The 25779-nt window shown below is 38.3% G+C and overlaps 1 protein-coding gene across 1 annotated transcript in view; it reads left to right on the top strand.

Annotated features, from left to right (window-relative positions):
- The first annotated feature begins 4075 nt into the window (after positions 1-4075).
- Positions 4076-25779, top strand: part of ndufaf7 (NADH:ubiquinone oxidoreductase complex assembly factor 7) — a 33044-nt gene continuing 11340 nt past the window's right edge. The window contains exons 1-4 of the mRNA XM_059513291.1: positions 4076-4341; positions 5191-5351; positions 6996-7076; positions 7169-7279. Coding sequence (XP_059369274.1) covers positions 4287-4341; positions 5191-5351; positions 6996-7076; positions 7169-7279 — 408 coding nt within the window. The 5' untranslated portion in view covers positions 4076-4286. The remainder of the gene's footprint in view (positions 4342-5190; positions 5352-6995; positions 7077-7168; positions 7280-25779) is intronic.

The raw sequence follows: 25779 nt of genomic DNA on the forward strand, positions 1-25779 counted from the left end.
GAGGTGCTCTGATTGGCCAGCTATCCAGTGCGTTGTGATTGGCCGAATACCTCAAGCATGTGACGGAAATGTTAAGCCCCTTTCTATGCTGTGATACCATGTGTCCGAGAGCACCAAGACAAAAAATATTAAAACTCATTGCAGCGGTTTTCAAATTTCAGTCATCGCACCCTCCAGCTCTGCATTTTTTGCATGTCTCTCTGTTAACACACCTGATTCAGATAATCAACTAGAAGTGAGCTCTGTGCATGAACTGTGTTCCCATTGAGATGGTCCCTGCACAGTGTTCATTGCTCCCTACTCACTGAGCAGGGAAATCTGTTGAAGTTTTCTTCACTTCGGAACATTCATTCATGTATTTGCGCTGCGCAGCGTCTTCACACACGGACAATTGTGACATCGTATACCTCTGTAAATCAATACAATTTAAATTCACGCCTCGAACACTTCAGTGCACTTTGAATGGAACATACATTCGCTTCGAACTGAAATCATGGTGGAATATCATGTGATGTCCACTTCGCAAGGCACTTACTGTGCGTTTGAGTAGAACAAACATCTGGAGCGAAGAGAATCAAAATGTGCAGAGCAGGGAGGCGCGAAGACTGGAATTGAGAACCGCTGACATATACTGTCTTTTTACGCATTGTGTTGCATCATGCTGTGTAACCATAAAACCATGTCTGCATTTGTTATCGTAGAAATGACAAACAACAAACGCTACTCTACACTGCGCAGAACTCGTGTTTGAATCATCAGTGGCAAATCCTTTAAATATGTAAACATACTTACAGACTGTGAGTCAGAACAGCTGGCATAGTAGTTTTCTCTTCCAGGATCAGGAAACAGTCCTCCATAAAATGTGCTGCACACATCTGAATATTTGGTTTTTACTTAACCACTGATTTCTAATTGTGTCCTCATTTGGTAGGCCAAACAAAGAAGTTTCGCTTTCACAAGAAAACACACAGGATCTCCACGACAATGCGCTAGCGGCAAAAGTGAGAATAAAAGTTAAGCCTTCTTTCTTTGCATGAACATTTGGGTGGTGTTATGCAGATCTTCCCACATCGTGATGTAGACATGTGGGGACGTGTTTAAATGTGCTGTTTCAAGGGGTGTGGTTAACTTCTATAAAGAAAATCTCCTTGGATTTCAGACTTTAGTCTTTGCAACTTTAAGGATCTTATCTATACACGAACAGCTTGTAACACTCCAAAGAGAAAGGAAAAGTATAAATCCCAGCATATGACCCCTTTAAAATGTAATAATTTTCTAACCCTCATATCGTTTCAAGCCCATTTAACCAACGTTGGTTAATCTTCCAAATACGAATACAAACGGAGATATTCTTAATTAACCCTGGGTTCTGTCCCTCCATGGAAAGTGATCAGTGATCACATGACTCCTGAATTAGAGTCTTTTTTTTTATTGAATGCTTTGAACATTAACACAGAAAAGCATTCATGATTGGGAGATTTGCTAATAATGACATCTTAATTTTCGTTCACACTCTGTACATCATATAACAAAATAAATTAATAATAAAAACGTTGAAGAAAAAATAAATAAATATAAAGACAAAAAATCTTGCTTTGGGACATTTTATCCCTCTTAGCATCTCCAAATACATTTCAAATTCCTCTTTAAACACCACTAATCGTGGGGGAGTTTTGAAAAATGTACATTTATGAATGTAAAATTTCTGCGAAAGCAACAAATTATTTATTACATAGGCTATCTTTGAGAGGATCAGTCTTACAGGTAATCTTCAGTGTATCCAACACAATGCATTAATGTTTGTACCAAATTACACTGAAAAAACAGCTGTTCAACTGTTCCTATCTCCAAATTGCATAATTGGCATAGAGTGTCCCACATTAAGTCTTACTCTTAAAAATGATTTTGCATGATAAATGTGATTCATCATTTTAAAATGCACCTCTTTACGTTTAGGGTTGACAGTAAAGGTTAGAAAATTAGTTCTAATTTCAGATACTCTTTTCCTGTCATAATGGCAAAATACATAAGATCTATTCACTTGTCCTGGAAATCAATGTTGTAATAGACAATTCCTCAAAAATATTTTTTTTATCAGCAAAGTTAACATTTCAAGTTAACAATGGTTGAATATTTTACTTCTTCCTTAACTAATTTAATAATATGCATTGGTATATTCTTAATTATTTTATCATACATTTTAGAAAAGCAACTAACATATTTACCATAAAAATATTCATAGTTTTTTAGAGAGAGATGCAAAATTAGTTATGGTCCAGGGATGTTGAATTCCTACCACTCAGTGTGAAGCTTGTCAGGTTTGGTATTTTTCTGAAAACAAAGATTTTGAATTTATTATTAAATTCTTGTTATGTTTTGGGAAGTTTTTTATTCGCAAGTCCAGATGGTTTAAATCTAAACTCAGTCCAGAACAGAAAGCCCTTAAGTTGACTTCTCTCTTAGATTTGTATAATTTAATGTAAAAGACAATTTTGAATTGTTTACTTTTATATTATATTCTTCTTAAATTGCTTTGATGCATGTTTTCATCTTAGTGTTTTATATTTCAGATTATTTATACTTTTCTAAAGTGCTTTGAGAAGCAACTTGTAAAGGTGCTATATTTATTATTAGACCTATAATTCAGATAGTCTAAATCAAAGCAGCTTAAAATCATGTTGTTAACATCTTAATGCTGTATAGTCACATTCAGCAGTTGTGTTATATTAAGATTATTTTTAAACAATGACACTTGCAAACATTGATTTTTTTTACAACAATAACACCAATAAACACCAAGCTTGTTTAGAAAATAACAACTACTTGAGTGAAAAGCACATAAAATATGTTATTATTGTGTATTAAACTTTGTTTAATCATTGTTTATTGCAATGCAAAATTAATTTAAATAAATATTCACTGAAGGAAAGAGCAACAAGTTCCCCTTCGGAGGTATGTATTTATGAGTTTGGAAGCTGCAATTATGAAGTAATTTGGGCAAAATAATGGTGATGTTTCTTCTTTCTAACATGACTAATGAACCAAAGAACAGAAAGAGATGAGCATAAATCCAACAGCTACGAATGATGTACAATCACACAGCCTTTGATTAAATCAGCTGCAAAAGAATACATCAAATTACAATTCCATTTTCAATGCAATTTTTATCTTCAACAAATTTAATACATTTAGAACTACATCTCTTGATCATTAATGCAGTGATGGGGTGCCATCAGAATAAGAGTGAATAAAAAATAATCCACACAACTCTAGTCTGATGTTTAATCTCTTGTAAAGAGAAAAACTAGCATGTTTGTAAGAAACAAACCATTCATTTAAGGCATTTTAACTTCCGTCACTTCTTGTCAGAATATCATAATCAATAATAATGCTTGTTCCTATGAAAAAGGATAACTTGTTGATTATTGTGATGTTTTTATCAGCTGTTTGGACTCTCCTTCTGACGGCACCCATTCACTGCAGAGGATCCAGAGAATCCATCGGTGAACAAGTGATGTGATGATACATCTCCAAATAACAACAACAACAACAAACTTATCTTGGAGAGCAGGTGAACTATAATCATATGGAATACATTATCTGTCAGTTGGTTCAAAAATCATTTTAATATTAATTAAATATGAATTAAGTCAATAATAATTGTAATTATATAAATTGATACTATTAGGTCTATAGCCTAGCATAGATATCTTTCAATACTTACAAATGGTTCAAAGGCTCAAAATAATAGACGTGCATATGGGCAAATTTATGTCTCAATTTAACATAAATGTCAATAAAAGAATACACGAATTTACACACTCCAAAATAATACGTAGATGGCGCTATGCACATTTTACGCTACGCCCATTTATGTCTGTAGGTGGCGGTAATGCACCTTTGGTTTGCCAGCCGCCATTAAATCCAAAAGAAAAAAAGAATAAGAAGCTTAAACCAAACAGATTGGCATTACAAAACATTTATTCAACAACGATATGAGCAATACTAGAATATGATGGCATGCGGATCAGCGGCTAAGTCACAGTTGGGCTTTAGATGGAGGAGCTGAAGTGAACACGCAGTCACCGAGAGCTCGAGTCCTGATAGGTCTATGATCCATTGTCTAGATGGCGGTAATTCTCAATATGTGACTGCGGTCCGCCAATAAAAACGAAGAAGAAGAAGAAGAAGCTTAACCTCGGCCAATCAGAACAAAGGACCTGTGACACCGTGTTGATATTTGGTAAATGTAGCCCGTTAATGTTCATTCCAGTGATTACTGATAAATGATTTCGAGCAGCATGAGGACTCTGCTGTGGCTGAAGCGGCTAATGCCAGAAGGTGAGATTAGTTTATTTTAATCGGAGTGAGACACTGGTAAAGGAACACTATCCAGATCATCAAAACAATATGAAGTGTGCAATAACGTTAACTTACATGTTTCAGACAAATCTTCCCCTATATTAATATTGAGCAATAACTCATCACAAAACCCTTAATTTTAAAATGGTTAACGTACTCTTCTTTAACAGTCAGAAGCAAAGCATGCTGGGAACTAGAGATCTGCTTTAACTCATTGTGTGAATGTGTGTGTACATACATTCACATTTATAAGGGAGTTTCTGTGTGCAATATATACACAATAAAGACTCAAACATTATAAATATTAGATTCATCTGTCTTCATTTCTAAATATGTTTGTAAGTATCAATATACAGTCATATATTGTCAATCTATATATTGCTGTGTTTTAAAAAACATAAGCTCTAGTTTCCAGTATATGGAAATGTGTTATGTAATATGCCTTGTGACATATTCATTATGTCACATAATGAATATGTCACCTAAAAGTGACAATTTAGTCATTATTATCACCCTGATGTTGTTTAATTCTGTATGACATTTTTTTCAGACCACAAATGGACTTTATTTTTTTATGTCCCACTTGTAGGCCTACTTATCTATATATTCACTGCAAATAGTGACTAGCTTCAGGTTTTATCACAGAATGATTACACACAACTTTTGGCATATTTTCTACAAGCTTACAATAGGGAATGATGAAAACAAAGCCAAACTTTAATTTGACGATACTGTGGCAAACAACCCCACAGTCACTCAGGCTCACAAATGTAGATACAGTAGAGGCAGATATGTACATGATTAATGATGCAATGGTGTCTGTTGTAGTGCGGTGGACCATGTGGCAAAACAGATCCTGCTCCGACTCTTCCATCCAGAGATTGGAGTCAAACTCTTCCATCCATAAACATCTTATCTCCAAAATTACTGCCACGGGTCCAATTTCAGTGGCTGAGTACATGAGGGAGGCACTTACCAATCCAGTGGCGGTATGCATCATGTCACATTGACTTTTTGTAATGTATATTATAGAGCTGTTAAACTTTTTGTGTCCTTACAATTAGCGCTGGGTAAAAATATAGCTTTTCACATGAATCACAATCCTTATTTAACCACATCAACTCTGGGGACCCACCGGTGGGTCCAATATTGCATATGCCTAATTCTCAAAAAATCAAAATAACAGCTGAAGTGGTTAAATGACTAAATATAGGATATTTAAATCCCAAGAACAAGTTTTATTTTTAACTTTTTGTTGATGAATGTAATTTCTTTGGTTGGGCTACTCGATTATGACAAAAATCGTAATAATTCTGGTCAGTACTGAAATCACAATTATGTCACACAGTTGATGGGAAATATGATCAACTTTCACAAATGAGTAATTTTAGATATGAGTGAAATTTCACAATTACCAATTTTGATTATTCAGAAAAAACAAATACTAGTCTAACATATGTAAATAAAGGTTCCTCAAAACAACTATAGAAGGCAAATAAACTCATTAATACAATAAGAGCGAAAGACACTAATCACAAACAAAAAGGGTGAATAAATTCAATAGAACAAACAAAGATACAAATTATATAAACAGTGCACAAAATTTTTCAGGAAAGTCTACAAACAATGGTTTATAGGAAAGTTATAGCTTATAACAGAAACTGAATAATGTCACATGGGGAACAGTGATTCTCATTCACTAATAATTGCATAATTATGAATATGCATGGGAGAGCTTCTCACAAAAAAAGCCGCCTAATTTGCAGCACATGAATATGCTCTTAAAGGAATAGTTCACATCAAAAATAAAAAATTCTGTAATTATTTACTCACCCTCATGTCATTCCAAACCTGTATGCGTTTCTTTCTTATGTTGAACAAAGGAAGAAATTGTGAAGAATGCTGGTAATCAAACAGTTGTTGGCTCCCTTTGACTCGCATAGTATTTTTACCCTACTATGGAAGTTAAAGGGGGCCAACAGTTGTTTGATTACCACCAACCTTACACAGATTTGAAACGACATGTGGGTGAGTAGACTAACTTTGATTTTTGAGGTGAACTATTCCTTTAACCTTGTTCCAGTGTTTGAAAATTTGGATTATTCTAAATGAGCAGCCGCAAACCGAGGGTAGTCATTTGCATAAACACGCCCAAACCATCATCATGAATAAGTGCTTTTCACACAACCTTTCCTTTGCAGCATTTTCCCACTCCCTGCATGTGACATATTTTGTTGACCAAATGACTGAATTTTTTTGTCTTTAAGAATATCAGTATTACATAATTTCGTAGCTTATATACACAAAGTATCAAAGGTTATCAAATAGAACAATATGTTATCTGTAGCGCAGGTAATGTTAAAATAGCCCTGTAAAAAACAATATGTGGTAAAAACAATATGAGCATGCTAAGATGGACAGATCAAAAATGCATATAATTTTTTTTTAGAAACTTTTGTATGCAAAGTTTATTTTGTACTCTTTTGCCTTTTAATTCATATAGATTATATGGATGCCTATTCATTCATGCAAACATATACCCATCCACCCCCCACTTGTAGACATTATAAGAGGTAGTTAGATAGCAAGCGCTCATCCACCTAACACCAAAGTGCTGTTGTTTGCCTTTTTAGGGATATTACGTGAAAAATGACATGCTTGGAGCAGGTGGTGATTTTATTACGTCACCAGAGATCAGTCAAATATTCGGAGAGGTAAGCATGGTTTTGAAAAAAATTATGACTGATACATACAACCATATGAAATATTGTATTATTTTATGGCAGTTATATATGGTCTTCCACAGCTGTTGGGTGTCTGGTGTGTCAGTGAGTGGATGGCGGCTGGGAAATCCAACATGTTCCAGTTAGTGGAGCTCGGACCTGGTAGAGGATCATTGGCCAGTGACATCCTGAGGGTAAATACTCCAATGAATAATTAATTTTAATTCATTTATTTATTTTTTTACTTTAGTTTAAACACTCAATCGCCTGTTAGATTGTAATTGTTTGGTAGAGGAAGGGGATAATAAAATGTACTAATATTGGCACCTTTGGAAAATGAGCAAAACAGACTGTGGAAAAATCTATCTTCTTGGTCTTTCATTTTATTTTCACTCACTTTTATTCAAAGTGAAATTCTTTGTCACTGATGCTTAAATGGATAGTTCACCCTAAAATGAAAGTTCTGTCAATTATTACTCACCCTCATGTCGTTCCAAACCCGTAAGACCTTCATTCATCTTCAGAACACAAGATATTTCTGATGAAATCCGAGAGCTCTCTGTCCCTCAGCAACAGGGCCGGCCCTGACCAATTTGCTGCCCTAGGCAAGATTTTATCTGGCGCCCCATGCATCACAGCCCATTTCACCCTGTCGTTGTGTTCATGATTTAGCATATATATATATATATATATACACACACACACATTACAGCAGAACTGTTTCCAACACTCATAATAAATCATCATATTAGAATGATTTCTAAAGGATCATGTGATAGACCGGATGTCACATGTGACACTGAAGAATGGAGTAATGATGCTGAAAATTCAGCTTTGCATCACAGAAATAAATTATAATTTAAAGTATAATAAATTGAAAACAAATTATTTTAAATTGTAATAATATATCACAATATTACATTTTTTTTCTGTATTTTTGATCAAATAAATGCAGGCTTGATGAGCAGAAGAAACTTCTTTCAAAAACATTAAAAATAGTAATGTTTCCAAACTTTTGGCCTGTACTGTATCCCCCCAGAACTGCACAACTGTAGAGTAAAACATTAATAAAAAAGTGACAATAAAAAATGCGTCTTAAAACTGACATGATTGTACAAAATCACAGTCTGGGGACTCAGAACTCAGAACAACTGCTAACATTAAGTTTAAGGTAAAAATAACTGCCATGAAATTATAGTATCTTACTCCTATGCAATAAATTGTTCTTTCACTACATCTCTTTACCTCTGTCTTTATCCTCTTCTCTTCTTTTTGGCACTGTATCTATCGCAGACTATGCTCATTTATAATGTGTCATGTAAATTCAGCCTTCCGTCACAATCAGGAAACTTTCACCGTGTCTAGAAATGGCGCGTGCTGCCAGGCCCATTTCTACGACCTGTGTGTTAACAAAAGCAGTGCTGTCTACATTGGATGCGGCGTCGGGCATGCTACACAACAAATTACCAACAACTGATCGTGCGCGCGCACTGTTTCTGAAGCACTTCAAGCACTCGATGGCCGGGGGAAGATTGAAGAGCCAGACTTTTTTTTTTTTGGTAGTATTTCGAATTAATGGTTTTTAAATAGTAGCCTATTATAAAAAAAAAAATGTAAAAAAAAAAAATTCACTCATTCTGGCGCCCCTATGGATGAGTGGCGCCCTTAGCATTTGCCTATACCGCCTATGCCGCGGGCCGGCCCTGCTCAGCAACACAACTGCAATGTTCCCAGCTAGCCAACTAGCCTAGAGTGCCGTCTTCTGTTAAATACTAAGATCAGAATCGATTCCAGAGAGAACCGCAATGCATTCAGATAATCTCAGAATCGAGATGCATCAATTTATTGTCCCAACCCTAGCTTTTACCAGCTATCGTTCGATCTGCACTGACTGCTCAGGTGCCTTTCTCAGTATAGCCTTTCTCTTATATAGCGCTTCAAACAAAATACATTGCGTCAAAGCAACTGAACAACATTCATTAGGAAAACAGTGTGTCAATAATGCAAAATGATAGTTAAAGGCAGTTCATCATTGAATTCAGTGATGTCATCTCTGTTCAGTTAAATAGTGTCTGTGCATTTATTTGCAATCAAGTCAACGATATCGCTGCAGATGAAGTGACCCCAACTAAGCAAGCCAGAGGCGACTGCGGCAAGGAACCGAAACTCCATCGGTGACAGAATGGAGAAAAAAAACTTGGGAGAAACCAGGCTCAGTTGGGGGGCCAGTTCTCCTCTGACCAGACGAAACCAGTAGTTCAATTCCAGGCTGCAGCAAAGTCAGATTGTGCAGAAGAATCATCTGTTTCCTGTGGTCTTGTCCTGGTGGTCACTTGAGACAAGGTCTTTACAGGGGATCTGTATCTGGGGCTCTAATTGTCCTGGTCTCCGCTGTCTTTCAGGGCATTAGAGGTCCTTTCTAGGTGCTGATCCACCATCTGGTCTGGATACGTACTGGATCCGGGTGACTGCAGTGACCCTTTGATCTGGATACAGACTGGATCTGGTGGCTACGGTGACCTCGGAATAAGAGAGAAACAGACAAATATTAGCGTAGATGCCATTCTTCTAATGATGTAGCAAGTACATAGGGTGTTATGGGAAGTGTTCCCGTTTCCGGTTTACCTAATTAATGCAGCCTAATCCTTTAACAGATTTGGATATTAAAAGCATATTAGTATGTTATGTGTAAGCCAGGTTAAAGAGATGGATCTTTAATCTAGATTTAAACTGCAAGAGTGTGTCTGCCTCCCGAACAATGTTAGGTAGGTTATTCCAGAGTTTAGGCGCCAAATAGGAAAAGGATCTGCCGCCCGCAGTTGATTTTGATATTCTAGGTATTATCAAATTGCCTGAGTTTCGAGAACGTAGTGGACGTAGAGGATTATAATGTAAAAGGAGCTCATTCAAATACTGAGGTGCTAAACCATTCAGGGCTTTATAAGTAATAAGCAATATTTTAAAACCTATACGATGTTTGATAGGGAGCCAGTGCAGTGTTGACAGGACCGGGCTAATATGGTCATACTTCCTGTGTTCTAGTAAGAACTCTTGCTGCTGCATTTTGGACTAGCTGTAGTTTGTTTACTAAGCGTGCAGAACAACCACCCAATAAAGCATTACAATAATCTAACCTTGAGGTCATAAATGCATGGATTAACATTTGTGCATTTGACATTGAGAGCATAGGCCGTAATTTAGATATATTTTTGAGATGGAAAAATGCAGTTTTACAAATGCTAGAAACGTGGCTTTCTAAGGAAAGATTGCGATCAAATAGCACACCTAGGTTCCTAACTGATGACGAAGAATTGACAGAGCAACCATCAAGTCTTAGACAGTGTTCTAGGTTATTACAAGCAGAGTTTTTTAGGCCTATAATTAACACCTATGTTTTTTCAGAATTTAGCAGTAAGAAATTACTCGTCATCCAGTTTTTTATATCGACTATGCATTCCATTAGTTTTTCAAATTGGTGTGTTTCACTGGGCCGCGAAGAAATATAGAGCTGACTATCATCAGCATAACCGTGAAAGCTAACACCATGTTTCCTAATGATATCTCCCAAGGGTAACATATAAAGCGTGAAGAGTAGCGGCCCTAGTACTGAGCCTTGAGGTACTCCATACTGCACTTGTGATCGATATGATACATCTTCATTCACTGCTACGAACTGATGGCGGTCATATAAATACGATTTAAACCATGCTAATGCACTTCCATTAATGCCAAAAAAGTGTTCAAGTCTATGCAAAATAATGTTGTGGTCAATTGTGTCAAACGCAGCACTAAGATCCAATAAAACTAATAGAGAGATACACCCACGATCAGCTGATAAGAGCAGATCATTTGTAACTATGATATGGTCTAAATCCTGACTGGAAATCCTCAAATATTCCATTTTTCTCTAAGAATGAATATAATTGTGAGGATACCACCTTTTTTAGTATCTTTGACAGAAAAGGGAGATTCGAGATTGGTCTATAATTAACTAGCTCTTTGGGGTCAAGTTGTGGTTTTTTGATGAGAGGCTTAATAACAGCCAGTTTGAAGGTTTTGGGAACATATCCTAATGACAATTAGGAATTAATAATAGTCAGAAGAGGATCTATGACTTCTGGAAGCACCTCTTTTAGGTGCTTAGATGGTATAGGGTCTAACATACATGTTGTTGGTTTAGATGGTTTAACAAGTTTATACAATTCTTCCTCTCCTATAGTAGAGAATGAGTGGAACTGTTCCTCAGGGGGTCTATAGTGCACTGTCTGATGCGATACTGTAGCTGATGGCTGAATGGTTGCAATTTTATCTCTAATAGTATCAATTTTAGAAGTAAAGTAGTTCATAAAGTCATTACTGCTGTGGTGTTGGGAAATGTCAACACTTGTTGAGGCTTTATTTTTCGTTAATTTAGCCACTGTATTGAATAAATACCTGGGGTTATGTTTGTTTTCTTCTAAAAGAGATGAAAAGTAATTGGATCTAGCAGTTTTTAATGCTTTTCTGTAGGATAGGTTACTTTCCCGCCAAGCAATACGAAATACCTCTAGTTTTGTTTTCCTCCAGCTGCGCTCCATTTTTCGGGCTGCTCTCTTTAGGGTGCGAATATGCTCATTATACCAAGGTGTCAAATTGTTTCCTTAACCTTCCTTGAGCGTAAAGGAGCAACTGTATTTAAAGTGCTAGAAAAAAGAGAGTCCATAGTTTCTGTTACATCATCAAGTTGTTCTGAGGTTTTGGATATGCTAAGGAATTTGGATACATCAGGAAGATAACTTAAAAAGCAGTCTTTTGTGGTAGAAGTGATGGTTCTTCCATACTTGTAACAAGAAGTAGAATTTACAATTTTGGCTATATGAAGTTTGCACAAAACTAAATAATGATCTGAGATATCATCACTTTGCTGAATAATTTCAACACTATCAACATCAATTCCATGTGACAGTATTAAATCTAGAGTATGATTTCGACAATGAGTAGGTCCTGAAACATGTTGTCTAACATCAATAGAGTTCAGAATGTCTATAAATGCTGATCCCAATGCATCTTTTTCATTATCAACATGGATATTAAAATAACCAACTATTAAAACTTTATCTGCAGCCAGAACTAACTTGGATGTAAAATCACCAAACTCTTTAATAAAGTGAAAGTGAAAGTGAAGTGACATTCAGCCAAGTATGGTGACCCATACTCAGAATTTGTGCTCTGCATTTAACCCATCCGAAATGCACACACACAGAGCAGTGAACACACACACACACTGTGAGCACACACCCGGAGCAGTGGGCAGCCATTTATGCTGCGGCACCCGGGGAGCAGTTGGGGGTTCGATGCCTTGCTCAAGGGCACCTAAGTCGTGGTATTGAAGGTGGAGAGAGAACTGTACATGCACTCCCCCCACCCACAATTCCTGCCGGCCCGGGACTCGAACTCACAACCTTTCGATTGGGAGTCCGACTCTCTAACCATTAGGCCACGACTTCCCGTAAAGTCCATAAAGTCTGTATGGTGCCCTGGTGGCCTGTATACAGTAGCCAGTACAAACATAACAGGGGATTTATCATTAACATTTGTTTCTCTGGATAATGTTATATGAAGCACCATTACTTCAAACGAGTTATACTTGAAACCTGCCCTCTGAGAAATCCTGAAAACGTTGTTATAAATTGAAGCAACACCTCCCCCTTTGCCTATTAGACGGGGCTCATTTTTATAACAGTAATCTTGGGGGGGTGGACTCATTTAAAATAATGTAATCATCAGGTTTTAGCCAGGTTTCTGTCAAACAGAGTACATCTATATTATGATCAGTTGATCATATTATTTACAAAAAGTGTTTTCGTAGAAAGGGATCTGATATTCAATAAGCCAAGCTTTATCATTTGTTTATCCATATTGCATCTGTTTTTTATTTGTTGAACCTCAATTAAATTGTTAATCTTAACTTGGTTTGGACGTTTTTTGTATTTTCTATTTCAGGGAACAGACACAGCCTGTATAGTGTGATATCTAGGTGAAAGAGTCTCTATGTGCTGAGAATTAGCTGACCTCTGTGACGTGAGGCAGCTAGCAGACGGTCGGTTTAGCCAGTCTGTCTGCTTCCTGACCTGGTCCCCAGTTAGTCAAGTATAAACACTAAGACTATTTGCCATATTTCTAGAGAGAAGAGTGACGCCACCCCAGGAGGGATGAAGACCATCTCTTTTCAACAGGTCAGGTCTGCCCCAAAAGCTCGTCCAATTGTCTATGAAACCTATGTTATTCTGTGGGCACCACTTAGACATCCAGCCATTGAGTGATGACAATCTGCTATGCATCTTGTCACCACGGTAAGCAGGGAGGGGACCAGAGCATATTACAGTGTCTGACATCGTGCTTGCAAGTTTACACACCTCTTTAATGTTATTTTTAGTGATCTCCGACTGGCGAAGTCCAGCGTGATGTCCATGCCCTAGCCCCTGGGGACGAGGTTCAGTGGGTATCTTGGGGTATAGGGGCTGCTGAACTTCATACTGGTTGAGAGGTGCCCTCCAGCACCAGGTGCTCCACTATATAACCATTCTCTCAGCGACTTGGGTAATAAGTCATATCAGATATGTATTTTTATTATAGAAATGCATTATATAAAATGGCAATCCTTGATGTGTGAGATGATAATATAAAATGAAATAAACACACACACACACACACATATATATATATATATATGTATGTGTGTAAAAAAATTAAACATTCCTTGTCATAGTAGTGTTTAATTATTTATACAGATAAATAATATATAATATTGTGCGCAATCTGTCATTCCCACTAGAGTCTCGCTGAAGTGAACTAGTCAAGTCTAGTCACCTTTATTTATATAGCACTTTTAACAATACAGATTGTAACAAAGCAACTGAACAACATTAAATCGGAAAATAGTGTTATAAGCGCTTGGTGCATGAAGAAGATCTGTAAAGTTGCAAGTCTCAGAAGAGATTATCCAAAGAGATATTCTTTATCAAAGTTAAGACTCTGCCATGCCCCCCTAAAACGGCTCATTCAAACACGCCCCCAAATCTTGCTGTCACTATGTGGAAATATTTGTGTAATGCCGCCCAAGTGTTCACACAAAGAAAGAAGGCATGGTTTCAGTAACCGCAGTAAGTGTTGAAGAAGTCATGTCAGGTAGATGCTGTGTGTATCTAGGAGAAAGCGAAAGCACTTTATTTGGCCTTCTGAAAGTAGATGCTTTTAGGAATCTTTAAGATTAACACATTTTATGGACTGGATTTGTGAACCTAGGAGAGGAGGTCATTCTGACTTTGCTACAGCAATCTGGCACTTCTGAATAAGCTCTAATGTTCAAATGGAGTTTTGCTGTAAGAATAAATCGTATATTCTTGCCTTCGAGATCACAAATATAATTTTGGTTCAGGTTGGGTTATCTGAGCAGAGAAGAGCAGGTACCCGGGACCAAAGAATGAGTCACACAAATGGTGCAGTTCATTCTAAGCTCAACTTTATTGTACAAGGGTTGTCACTTTTATAGGGAAATGAGGCAATGGAATGTCTTGCAAATAACAGATGAACAAGCATAAACACTGTATTGGGTAATCAGATATCATGAAACTAGAATAAAGTTCAAATAAGCACATCATACTTTCACACAATGCCCTTTATCACAAGATTTTCACGTGTATGAGTAGAATCTCACAATGGCCACTTTAAGACAGTCGAAGAAATGTCTTACATAACTGTGAACAATCCTGGGCATATCTTATGTTTCTTGATTATACTTTCGTAAACAATAATCATATGTGATATGTACCTTCAGTTAGTATTCATTTTGTTATACAATTTTTCAGAATAGAAATAAAAAATGGTTAGTACAACTCTTAATCAGGATTACACACATATATCAGATTGAGTTTTCAGGCTCTAACTCATAAGTGTGCACATAATCATCCTCAGTATAACTATCAGCATCTGTTGGAAAATCCTCAGCTTCAATCACATTCATCTCCAGTCGTTCAGGGACCCTAGCAAAGGTCTGTACTGGATTGGATATGTGCACCATTGCTTGATAGGTATCTCTTGTGGTGAGCGCTGTAACAGAACGCATTATAGAAGTACTAATACATTGCATCACACACGGTGCTATTAGCAGAAGAATCACTATTAGTATAACAACAGGTACAACAGTATGTAGAATCCAAGTTCCCCATCCTCCCCAGAGGCCACTGAGCCAGTTCAGCCAGGAATCATTTGTCTTGGGGTCTGAAATGGATTCTCTCATTTGGTTCACAATGTTGGGGATGTTATCTGAATTATCTGGAATGTGAAAACAACAAGATACTCCTAACATTTTACTCCTAACTCCTCCCTGCTGCGATGTCAAAAGGTCGAGGACAAGTCTGTTTTGAACTACTGCTTCTCTCATCTTTTTCAGTTCCTCTGTTATTAAACCTAATGCATGAGTAGTATCATTTTCCAATGACAAGACTTGCCAAGCTAAACCATTGATTTTGTTTAAAGCAACGGAGGTTCCTACCCCTGGAAAGAAACTGGCTATGGACCATCGCACATTTTCCCATGGGGTTGTCCAGGGCGTAGCTGTTTTATACCCATTGTATCGATCAGGCATACTATGTACCTCTCTTTTCCGTCTGTGTGATGGTGCCTGACTATCACAGGTATCAATATCTTTACGTGTCAATACGGTAGTTCCTTTGGAGAGTAGAGCTGGATAACAACATCCACGCCATTCTCCTTCATCCAAATGGTAATAAGCCATTCTCCCACAGGTCCAAATTATACCTGGGGAGCTATCAAGATAAGAAAACAGAAAATGAAAATTCTCAACAGACTGGTTATCATACTTATTAGTACAATTAGGATGATGTCCAGCATTTCGATTCAAAGTTATTACATTCTTACAATCTGACATTCCTACATAATGTTTTCCTTTGGTTGAACAGATACACTAATCTGCGAGATTTGACTGTACATGAAAGGCTGGTCCTTTGAAAGGCAGTCCTTTGTATGAACAATTATAATCTTGGAGCGAAAACAACAATGCTCTGTTTGTTCTTAGATTATTTGTCATCTGTAGAATTTTAGACATCTGTGGCGGTATATCGCATCTGTTTCTTTCAAGACATACCATATCTGAAGTTACAGGGTGTGTTTTCCACGCTGAGTGGAGTTGCATACAAATCCAACATTCTCCATCTTTTTCTTCCTTTAAAACTCCTCTTTGTAATAAGGCTAATGCACATAATGCATAATTTCCTTCACACCTAGCCTTAGCTGTCCTCACTTCCTTAACATTATCGCTTAGATCAGAACTCATGATAAATTCTATATCTTTGGTGGATGTATCCTGTGGGAGATCAATCAGATTTGGAGACAGATCAGAAATTATTCTTTTAATGCCTCGGTCTTGTTCAGGCATCACAACATTAATCTGAACTTCCTGATAGTCATCTGTTCCTGTTTTAGACCATGCACAATAATATCTTCCAGCGTCAGAATACTGAACCTTGGATATGGTGATCTTTAGCAACCATGCATAGCCCTTACTCCCATCTCTCCATATCATTACTGTCTGTTCCTTCTCCACTATTTCTATCTTAAATCTTTCATCAATTCCCCATGCTCCTGTCCCATAATAAGCTTTAACATCATACCAACTACAAAGTTCAGTGCCATATAGACTTCTGATGGTTTTTAGATTCTCCAGTAGTCCACTTGCGGATATAGGATCACACAGAAAACTTTCATCTCCTCCTTGTCTTAAGGTGATTCTTAGTGGATTGGTGTGATGGGGACTTAACCTTGCCTCAGCTAGTTCTCTTTTCTGTGGCCCTGTGTCATTTTGTCTCACTTTCTCTACTTCCCTGAAGAAAATAAATGTTACAACTATTATAGCTATTGTCATAAAGATACATGTGGTTCCTCTTAGGCCACACATTCCTGGCAATCGGAATGGGTGCCACTAGGCTTGGGCGGTATCCAAATTTTGATACCGTCAAACCTCCTCCCTATTTTACCTCGGTATACGGTATTACCGTGAATAATTAAAAAAAGATTATGTAAGGCTGAGACAGCATCACCAAACTGTTGGCTTGTGCCTAACCCATTCAGAAACTGAATACCAAACACTAATACTGAAACAATAACAAAATGACATGCACAACAATATTAACAACTTTTATTAGCAACAAATAGCAATAGTCAAACAGAATTAAATTAACATAAACATACAGAACAGTTTTTTGCGCTGAGACGCGCACACAAATCAATAAAATCACTAGGGGTGTGCACGGATAGTCGAACATTTGAATATTCGTTCTGCTATAATTATTAGATAAATAAAAATTATATTCGAATTTTGACATATTTTTGCTTGCCATAAAAAAAAAAAAAAGAAAAAAAGTCCACAATAAAACCTAATTCGGTCACTTTCTGTGATTCTCCACGGCATAATTGAAGATGTATGCAAGCAAAAAATAATTAATGAATGAATAAGAACTGCGGTCTTCTACAGTTCTTCAAATATGCCGTGGATAATCACAGAAAGTAACCGCATTCAAGAACATTGTTGTGGCATCTCTCAAGCAACGAACAAACCCCGCTAACTTGGAGAATGCAAACTCATCTTCTCGCGTCTGCCCTAGACCCTCGGCACAAACATCTCAGGTTTCTCGATGAAAACATGAGAGAAGTAAGAAAAAAAACTTTTTTGAACATTATAAGAAAATTTTCCTTGATGCGAGTGGTGTGGATGCAGTCGACACGATGAAGAAGATGCAATGCCCACTCGTCGGAAAAGGCTAAGCCAGTTCTCCAGCGATGATTACAGAGAGTCCAGCTGAGACGAGTGGGAACAGTTCTTGCTGGAGCCATGTATTCCACCAGATGAGGATCCCATTCAGTGGTGAAACGAAAACATGAAGCGCTTCACAAAACTTATTCGCTTAGCACACCGTTATTTGTGAGTCCCGTCAACGTCTGTGCCGTCAGAGCGCGTTTTCTCCACAGCCGGCCTTATTGTTAACAGACTAAGGAGCCGACTTTCTCTGATCATGTTTACATGCCCGTATTTCTTAACAAGAACATGTAAAACAATAGAAAAAAAGCAAAAAAGATTTGCTGACAGTTTCAAAGTTAAGTGTAAGCTACATTCTGTACAATAGCCTAATTGCTGCAGGCTGCTTTACGTTTTTTCTTTGTTAATTTATTTTATTTTTTTGCTTTTAATCTGTACTTTTTTTGTTTGCACGCATTGTTAAAGGTTTTCAGCTACAAAACACGATGTGTAATGTTTAAGCTTATCATGTGTAAGCTTGTTCAAAAATGACAGAAACAATAAATGTTGCTGAAAAATAACGTCTGTCTCATTAAAATTAATTAAAATAAACGAATATTCGAATATTCATTTTTTGTGAGCTCAAAATTATTAGAATGTGATATTTGCGGAAAACACCCATCCCTAAAAATCACACCGCACGAACAACTTTTAATAACAAAGAGCAGCTTATAAAAAAAGAGCAAATAGACCCACAACAGTCAACCAGTGTTGAATTAAAATAAACATCCATATATATTATAAAAATTATTGAAAAGCAATAGGTCTAAATAAAAACTTCTTCTTTCCAAAATTGTTTTTAATGAAAACCAAATAAAAATACCTGAATCCATTAAATAAATAAGAAATAAACACAGTGCCAATAGGAACGAATGGCAAGTGGCATACAATCTAGTCAAGATTTTTCGCTAGGGCACGTTGTGGACCGACAGCTTTACCTGCGGTGCTGAAAGCCTGCTCCGATGGTGTGCTTGTGGCACAGACACACAGGTACTTTCGTGCCACTCGCGACATCTGGGGAAAACAAAGTGGGTCCTCGTCTCCTTGAGTAACTGGCTCCAAACAGTAGGCTGTTATTTCAGCTCCGACTCGGTCCTCTACGTTGCCGATGCCGACAGGGCCTGCCATTGCATCGGCTTTGTTTTTTTTGTTTTTTTTTTTTGCAATATATTCCCAGAGTCATCTTTTTTGCGTGAGGGCACAATTTGCAAATAGCCTCGTCCGAGACCAGGTCACTCGGTGCGGAACTCGCCATCTTTCCCCCTCTCTCTCTTTCTCCTTGTCTCGTTGTTACGCGATGACAACCACGCATACCCATTTTTAGGCATTAAATAAATTATATTTAATATTTAATCCTTGTCTCCTATATAAGTGCATTGTTTTTTTTTTATTGACGGTATGACGGTATTGAAACTGATACCGTTGCTATTTTTAGATCCCGCGGTATACCATATTAGGTGCCACGGTTTATGTCTCCTTTCTACTCTTCTTGACATAAGAATTTGTTATGGGCCTGAACTAGTAATTTTGTGACATTATCTATTTTATAGATGACTAATCTGAAGTTCTGGTGTGCCTGTCTTGGACGAATTATGGCTACTAAAGCAGTGTTAGGAGGTCTTCTGGCTATTCTGGTTTGTAACAGTGCCCATGCATCTATTGCATTTTCTGGTGGTTGTGCATATATTTTAGTAACTGTGCCATGAATTACGTCGCTAGCAGGTAATCCTAAATTCTCTATTGCTTTAAATGCTATTTCATACCACGTTTGTTCCTGCACTAATGTCCATTCTCTTAAAAACTCAAAGATAACTTTAGATCATTTCGTTCTCAGGGTCCCAATACATTTCACTTCTGTATGCTTCAAAGATTCCGTATTTTCGAGTAAACAACCAGAAGGTAGCTTGGTTTGGAAATAACCTTTGCAAGATTATGTTTTCTAGGTGAGGATGTTTCTAATGTTTTCTAGTAGCCTCAGCTAAGCATACAATTTCTTCGTTGAAATCAGTAGCTGCTTCAGCTAGTGTACGCAGAGTAAAACTCTCTAATGGTGGTATGTCCATCAATAGAATTAAGCCCTTAATGGTAACAGGGTGGTGTAAGGAGTTAGCACTGTTTTGGCTCAATGGGCCAACTATCTTCTTGCTTTGGACAACCCCCACCTCACTATAAGAGGTAGTTCCTTCCTCCGCTTAACCAGTGCCTTTACCTCCCTGCTAAGCAGTAAGGGGAGTCCCCGTTCGAGATTCTATTTGAAATTGGAGCTTGCCTGCTCTCCTGTAGAGTAATTCTTCAGGCGTGAGGCGTGTATCCACTGCGGTTGATAGTCTGTCAGCACTCCCATCCGGGTTACTGTGATCACAGTGGCTGGTCCAAGATATCTTGGTTCTCCCACCTTCGTTGGCTTCAGGCTTTTGATAAGCACACTCTGCCCTGGAACAAAGGGGTGAGTAGGCTTTTCTGAGGGAAGAGGAAGACACAAAGAAACATCAGCACATATGGAGTTAAGTTTCTCAATGAGGGAAGTCACGTAGTCCTCCTGTATCACCTCCAGATCACCTAAGGAAGTAAAGCCTGCGCGACCTTTAACCCATGGGGTCGGGAAAGGTCTACCCATTAGTATTTCAAATGGTGAAAACTTAGTGGTGGAAGATGGAGTCATTCTTATATCTGTCAAGACAGCAGGTAGCAAATCTACCTATTTCTTTCCCGTATCAATAGGCTTTAGTGAGCCTTCGTTTGACCGTCGGATTAAGTCTCTCCACATTTGACGAAGACTGTGGATGGTAAGGTATGTTTAGGTGCCAATCAATCGATAATACTTTAGCGAGTAGCTGTGTTACCTTTGATGCGAACGGTGTTCCATTATCACTCTCAATAGTGTTAGGTATCCCAAATCTAGGAATTATTTCTTTAGTCAAAATCTTTACCACTGTTTTAGCATCTTCCTTTGCACATGGAAATGCTTCTGGCCACTTTGAAAATCGATCCACAATAACCAAAAGATATTTTAAATTACCTATTGGCGGCATGTGTGTGAAATCAATTTGTACATGTTGAAATGGTGCTTCTGGATGCGGTAATGCGTCGTGTTTAATAGGTTTGTGCGGGTTTACCTGTGCACATGTGAGACACAAATCTAAAATCAGCTTTGCTGTCTTGTGTACATCTGCAATACAAAACAATTGATTAATAACTTGTACTACTTTTGCACAACTTGTATGTGACAGTCCATGGTAGTCTCTGATAAGGACTACTAGTCCTAATTTTGGTAGGGCTATTCTTCCTTTCTCATCTCTTAAGAGTCCATCTTTGTCTGGAGCACAGTTATGTTTACTCCAGTGCACTAAATCAACTTGGGCAGGTTGACTCTGCAAAATTTTAATGTCAATGTCAGGAACATTAGTTACATGCATAGTCATAGCTACCTGTGTTTTGTCACCCATATCAAATGGTGATTTTATCTGGGCTTTGGCTGCTTCTTTTGCAGCTTCATCAGCTCTTCTGTTTCCTACAGCCTGTTCTTCCTCACCTGTTGCGTGACCTTTTACCTTTACTATGGCCACTTCGGCTGATAGCTGTACTGCTTTGGTTAACTGTCATATCAGGTTTGAATGTGCTATGGGTTTCCCATCTGCAGTTTTGTAATCTCTTGCTTCCCAAGTTTTGGCAAAGTGGTGTACCACTCCCCATGCATATTTGGAATCAGTATTAATAGTTACTCTTTTTCCTTCCATCAGCTCACATGCTCTTATTAATGCTACTAATTCAGCAGCTTGAGCTGAGTTAAAATTTAAAGCAAATGCTTCAATTGTTTCCCAGTCTCAGACACCACAGTTTAGCCACAAAGGTAGACCCCATCAGCAGGTTTTGAACATGATCCATCAACATATAAGTGCCCCCCCCCATCAAGGGGCGAATCCAAAAGATCGGTCCTGGAAGAACATGAGGAAGTTAATTCAATTATGCAATCATGCTCTGTGACATTATCTACCATGTCAGTCATTCCTAAAACACCCAACAGTGCCGGGTTAATGGACGCTGTGGGTTGGATCGTTAGATTTTTAGTTGCCAGCAGTGTTGCCTCGTAACCTGAGCCTCGTTGCGCTGTCATGTGTTGTGTTTGCATATTGTGTAAAATTGCGCCTACCTGATGTGAAGTATACAATATCAAGGGGTGTGACAAAACCATTCTCTCAGCCATCTGTACAACCAGGGCAGCTGCAGCCATGGCACGAAGACATGCTGGCATACCTGGTAACTATGTTGTCCAATTTCTTAGAAAGGTATGCTAATGGTCTATATGTGGAACCATGCTGTTGCAGTAGGACACCTATGGCCACCCCCTCAGTCTCACGGACATGCAAGTGAAAGTCTTTGCTGTAGTCTGGTAGGCCCAGAGCTGTGGCCTTGGTGATCGCCTGGTTCAACGCAGTGAAGTTCAGTTCTGCCTCCTCAGTCCAGTTCAGAAGCGTACTCGGAGCTTTGTGATCTATCAGGCTTCTCAGGTGCCTGTCATGTACTGCACAGTCAGGTATCCAGGATCTGCAATAGTTAACCAGTCCCAGGAAACTTTGTACAGTTCGTGGAGACTTCATTTTCCTGATCAGCTGGACCCTGTTTGTAGAAATTGCTCTCAGACCTGGCATTATGATGTGTCCCGAATAGGTCACTTTGGATTGAACCCATTGGAGCTTGTCTTTGGAGGCCTTGAATCCTGCTTGGGCGAGCACGTTGCAGACAATGAAAGAGGCTTTTTCACAATCGCCTTGTGTTTCACCTGTTATCAAAATGTCATCTGCTTATTGGAGAACACAGACTGTAGAGGGTAAATCAGTCATTTTTGCCAATGTCCTCTGTACTGCCGCCGAGAAGACTGCAGGGCTGTCCACATAGCCCTGTGCCAAGCGTGTCCAGGAAAATTGTTGACCTTGGAAGGTAAATGCTAATAGAGGCTGAGTCTGGATGTACAGGCACAGAGAAAAAAGCTGCACACAAAACAATGACTGTGAAATATTTGTGCGTACATGGAATAGAATCACAGTCGGTACATCAGGCACAATTGGAGCTAATGGTGTTATCAATTGATTTATAGCTCTTAAATCTTGAGTTAAACGCCATGTTTTGCCATCTGCCTTAACTATGGGGTTAATTGGCATGTTGTAAGGTGAGTGTATTGGTACGAGGACACCCTGCTGGACAAAATTCTCAATCAATGGCTTTATGCTCAGTTCCTTGTCTTTAGACAAAGGATACTGCTTAATATAGACAGGTTTGTTCATTTTCAATTTTGCTTTATATGGTTTCATGTCTATAAATCCTGTGTCATCTTTATACTGTGACCATAATGATGGGTTTACCAGAGTTTCCATTGCTGGTGTATGTCAGACCTGGGCTTACATATGGATGGTTCTGTTTCGCTGTCTTCCCAGTCCGGCAATGGGTTCACAGAGACCTGTAAGCTAGACAGGAAAGAGAACGTGACCAAACCATCAGTGAATTTAATGTCCATATTCAATTTGTGCATCAAATCTCGTCCTAATAAATTTAATGGAGCTCCTGGGATGATTGTGAATTTATGAAAGAACAGAATTAGTCCAGGAGCTCTTACCTCTAGAGGAGGCGTTACAGGACATTGAATGTCAGTTTCTGAAATTCCTACAGAGTTTACTATTTGACCAGAAAGAGGACCCTCATAATGTGCAGCAGTCATTGACGTCGCATCAGCTCCAGAATCTAAGAGGAACGTCTGTGGTTGACCATGCACCAACAATGTAACATATGGCAAATCTTTATTGTTATTAGTAAATGTGAGGGTCGTCATAGAAACATTAGAACTGACATCACTCTGTAGGCATCCTTATTGCTGTCCATAAGGCTTGTGCCATGTAGTAGGATAAGTGGAGTCCATTTTGCCTCTCTGCTGTGACTGATCTATTCTAGGCTTCCACTGCACTGAATCTCCCTGTGGACGATTCTGACTTCTCCTTTTCCTGCAGTCTCGTTGGACATGACCTTCCTTTCCACAGAGATAAGACTATTCTTGATCTTTTTGACACACTCGATCTGTGCTTTAGTTCAGCTTTTGGGTCATGTTTACCTCGCTGTGGCTTTTGCCCAGTGAACATAGCGGTTTCAGTTTTGACCACAAACCCTCCTGAAATATCTAGTTCCCTAACTCGCTTCCCTAATGCTTCTATAGTCATTTCTAACAAGTTAGTTGTTGTGATTCTAATCAGTTATGCTTGTTTTCCATGCATATTATTCAGAAATGTGTCGATGAATAATGCTTTTAGGTTATCATCAAGTGGGAGTTTAGACTCCTCAACCCATGCTTTCTTAAATCTCAGATAGAAATCTGAAGCAGTTTCTTTAGACTTCTGCTTTGTGTTTGCAGCAAATGATAAATCTTGTTTATTTCCTAGACGTTTTTCTAGAAAAGCTCTCAACTCTTTAAAGAAAGTAGTGTGATTTTCCTGTTTTTCCCAGAAAAATTCATGTGGTTCTTTTGATGTAGCTGAACCAGATATATGATCATTATCATACTTCAGCGTTTTGCATTCATTAATCAGCATTTCCTCAGTGACATCTCCTTCCAACGTCCTTGCCAGAACTGCTCTGTAATCTGCACCTGTAAAATGAGCATACTTTGTGTGTGATTGCAGAATTGTTACAAACTTGCTAGGATTCTGCGGAGAAGGCAAACTTTTACAGATTGCCTCCATGTCTGCCATTTTTACTGGTTTCACCCCTATCGCATTTCCCGATCTCATCCACACCATTGCACCCTGAGTTTTGGGAGTTTCCTTTGTCTCTTTGAAAGTACCTGACTTTTCAGTAACAGGACTATTGTGCGGTGGCGCTGTGAGTAGGCGAGGAGTGCAGTAGGGCAGTGGTTTGTCTTGTGGAAGGCTGTTTTGCTTAGCCACAAAGGCAAGTACCTTTTTCTTTTCTGGTCCTTGATCCCAGACCTTTTTTAGATCCTTCCAGACATTATAACTTTTAGTCATATATACACGTGTGTGTGTGTGTGTGTGTGTGTGTGTGTGTGCGCGCGCAAGAGGCAGGGTCACATCACAGTGGAGTCAGCTATCTTAACCATCTGTGGCTTGTGTTCTGCAAACACATACGAGCTTCATCACTGTGTTTTTCACATGTCTCTGTTCCCCTTTCGGTTTGAACTGACGGTAAAACTAAGGACATTATTAACGTCCTTACATTTATTTTGAAAGATGAAGCTTGCAAATATGGAAAGGGGCATTACATTTCCGACGAGTGCTTGCGGTGTTCGGCCTATCACAATGCACTGGGTAGGCTGGCCAATCAGAGCAGACTGCGCTTTTAGGAAGAGAGGTCCTACAATAATTATTTGAAAAATAAAATGTTTTTTGAACATTAAACCATGTCAACATATTCTGTTACACCAAATACACAAAATAAGGATCTTTAAAAAAAGCATCATATGATCCCTTTAACTTGGAAATATAACCTACTCCGGAGCAGGTTATGTTCAGAGAACAAGTTGCAATGGCTTCTTCCTTACACTGAAAGTTTCCTGTTTTTGGAACCAAAAGCTAAGTTTATCCAATTACTTAACCTAAAACATACTCTGGTGTCATAAAACCTACTTTCTGGAATACCCCCTGGACAGATAAATTAATTGTTTAAATCGTTACATTGTACAAACTGCAAAGACTTTTTTTTTTTCACTGCAAATTTTTGCTTTTATGTACCAAAGGTGACAATCAATGAAAGGTGCTGTATAATATATTGAATATCCCCCAAAATGTGGTTGTTGTGCCGCTGTTTTCAGAAATACTACATGCAAACAGCACTAAATAT

This window comes from Carassius carassius, chromosome 27 (assembly GCF_963082965.1).
Source record: "Carassius carassius chromosome 27, fCarCar2.1, whole genome shotgun sequence".
In the NCBI taxonomy this organism is placed as follows: domain Eukaryota; kingdom Metazoa; phylum Chordata; class Actinopteri; order Cypriniformes; family Cyprinidae; genus Carassius; species Carassius carassius.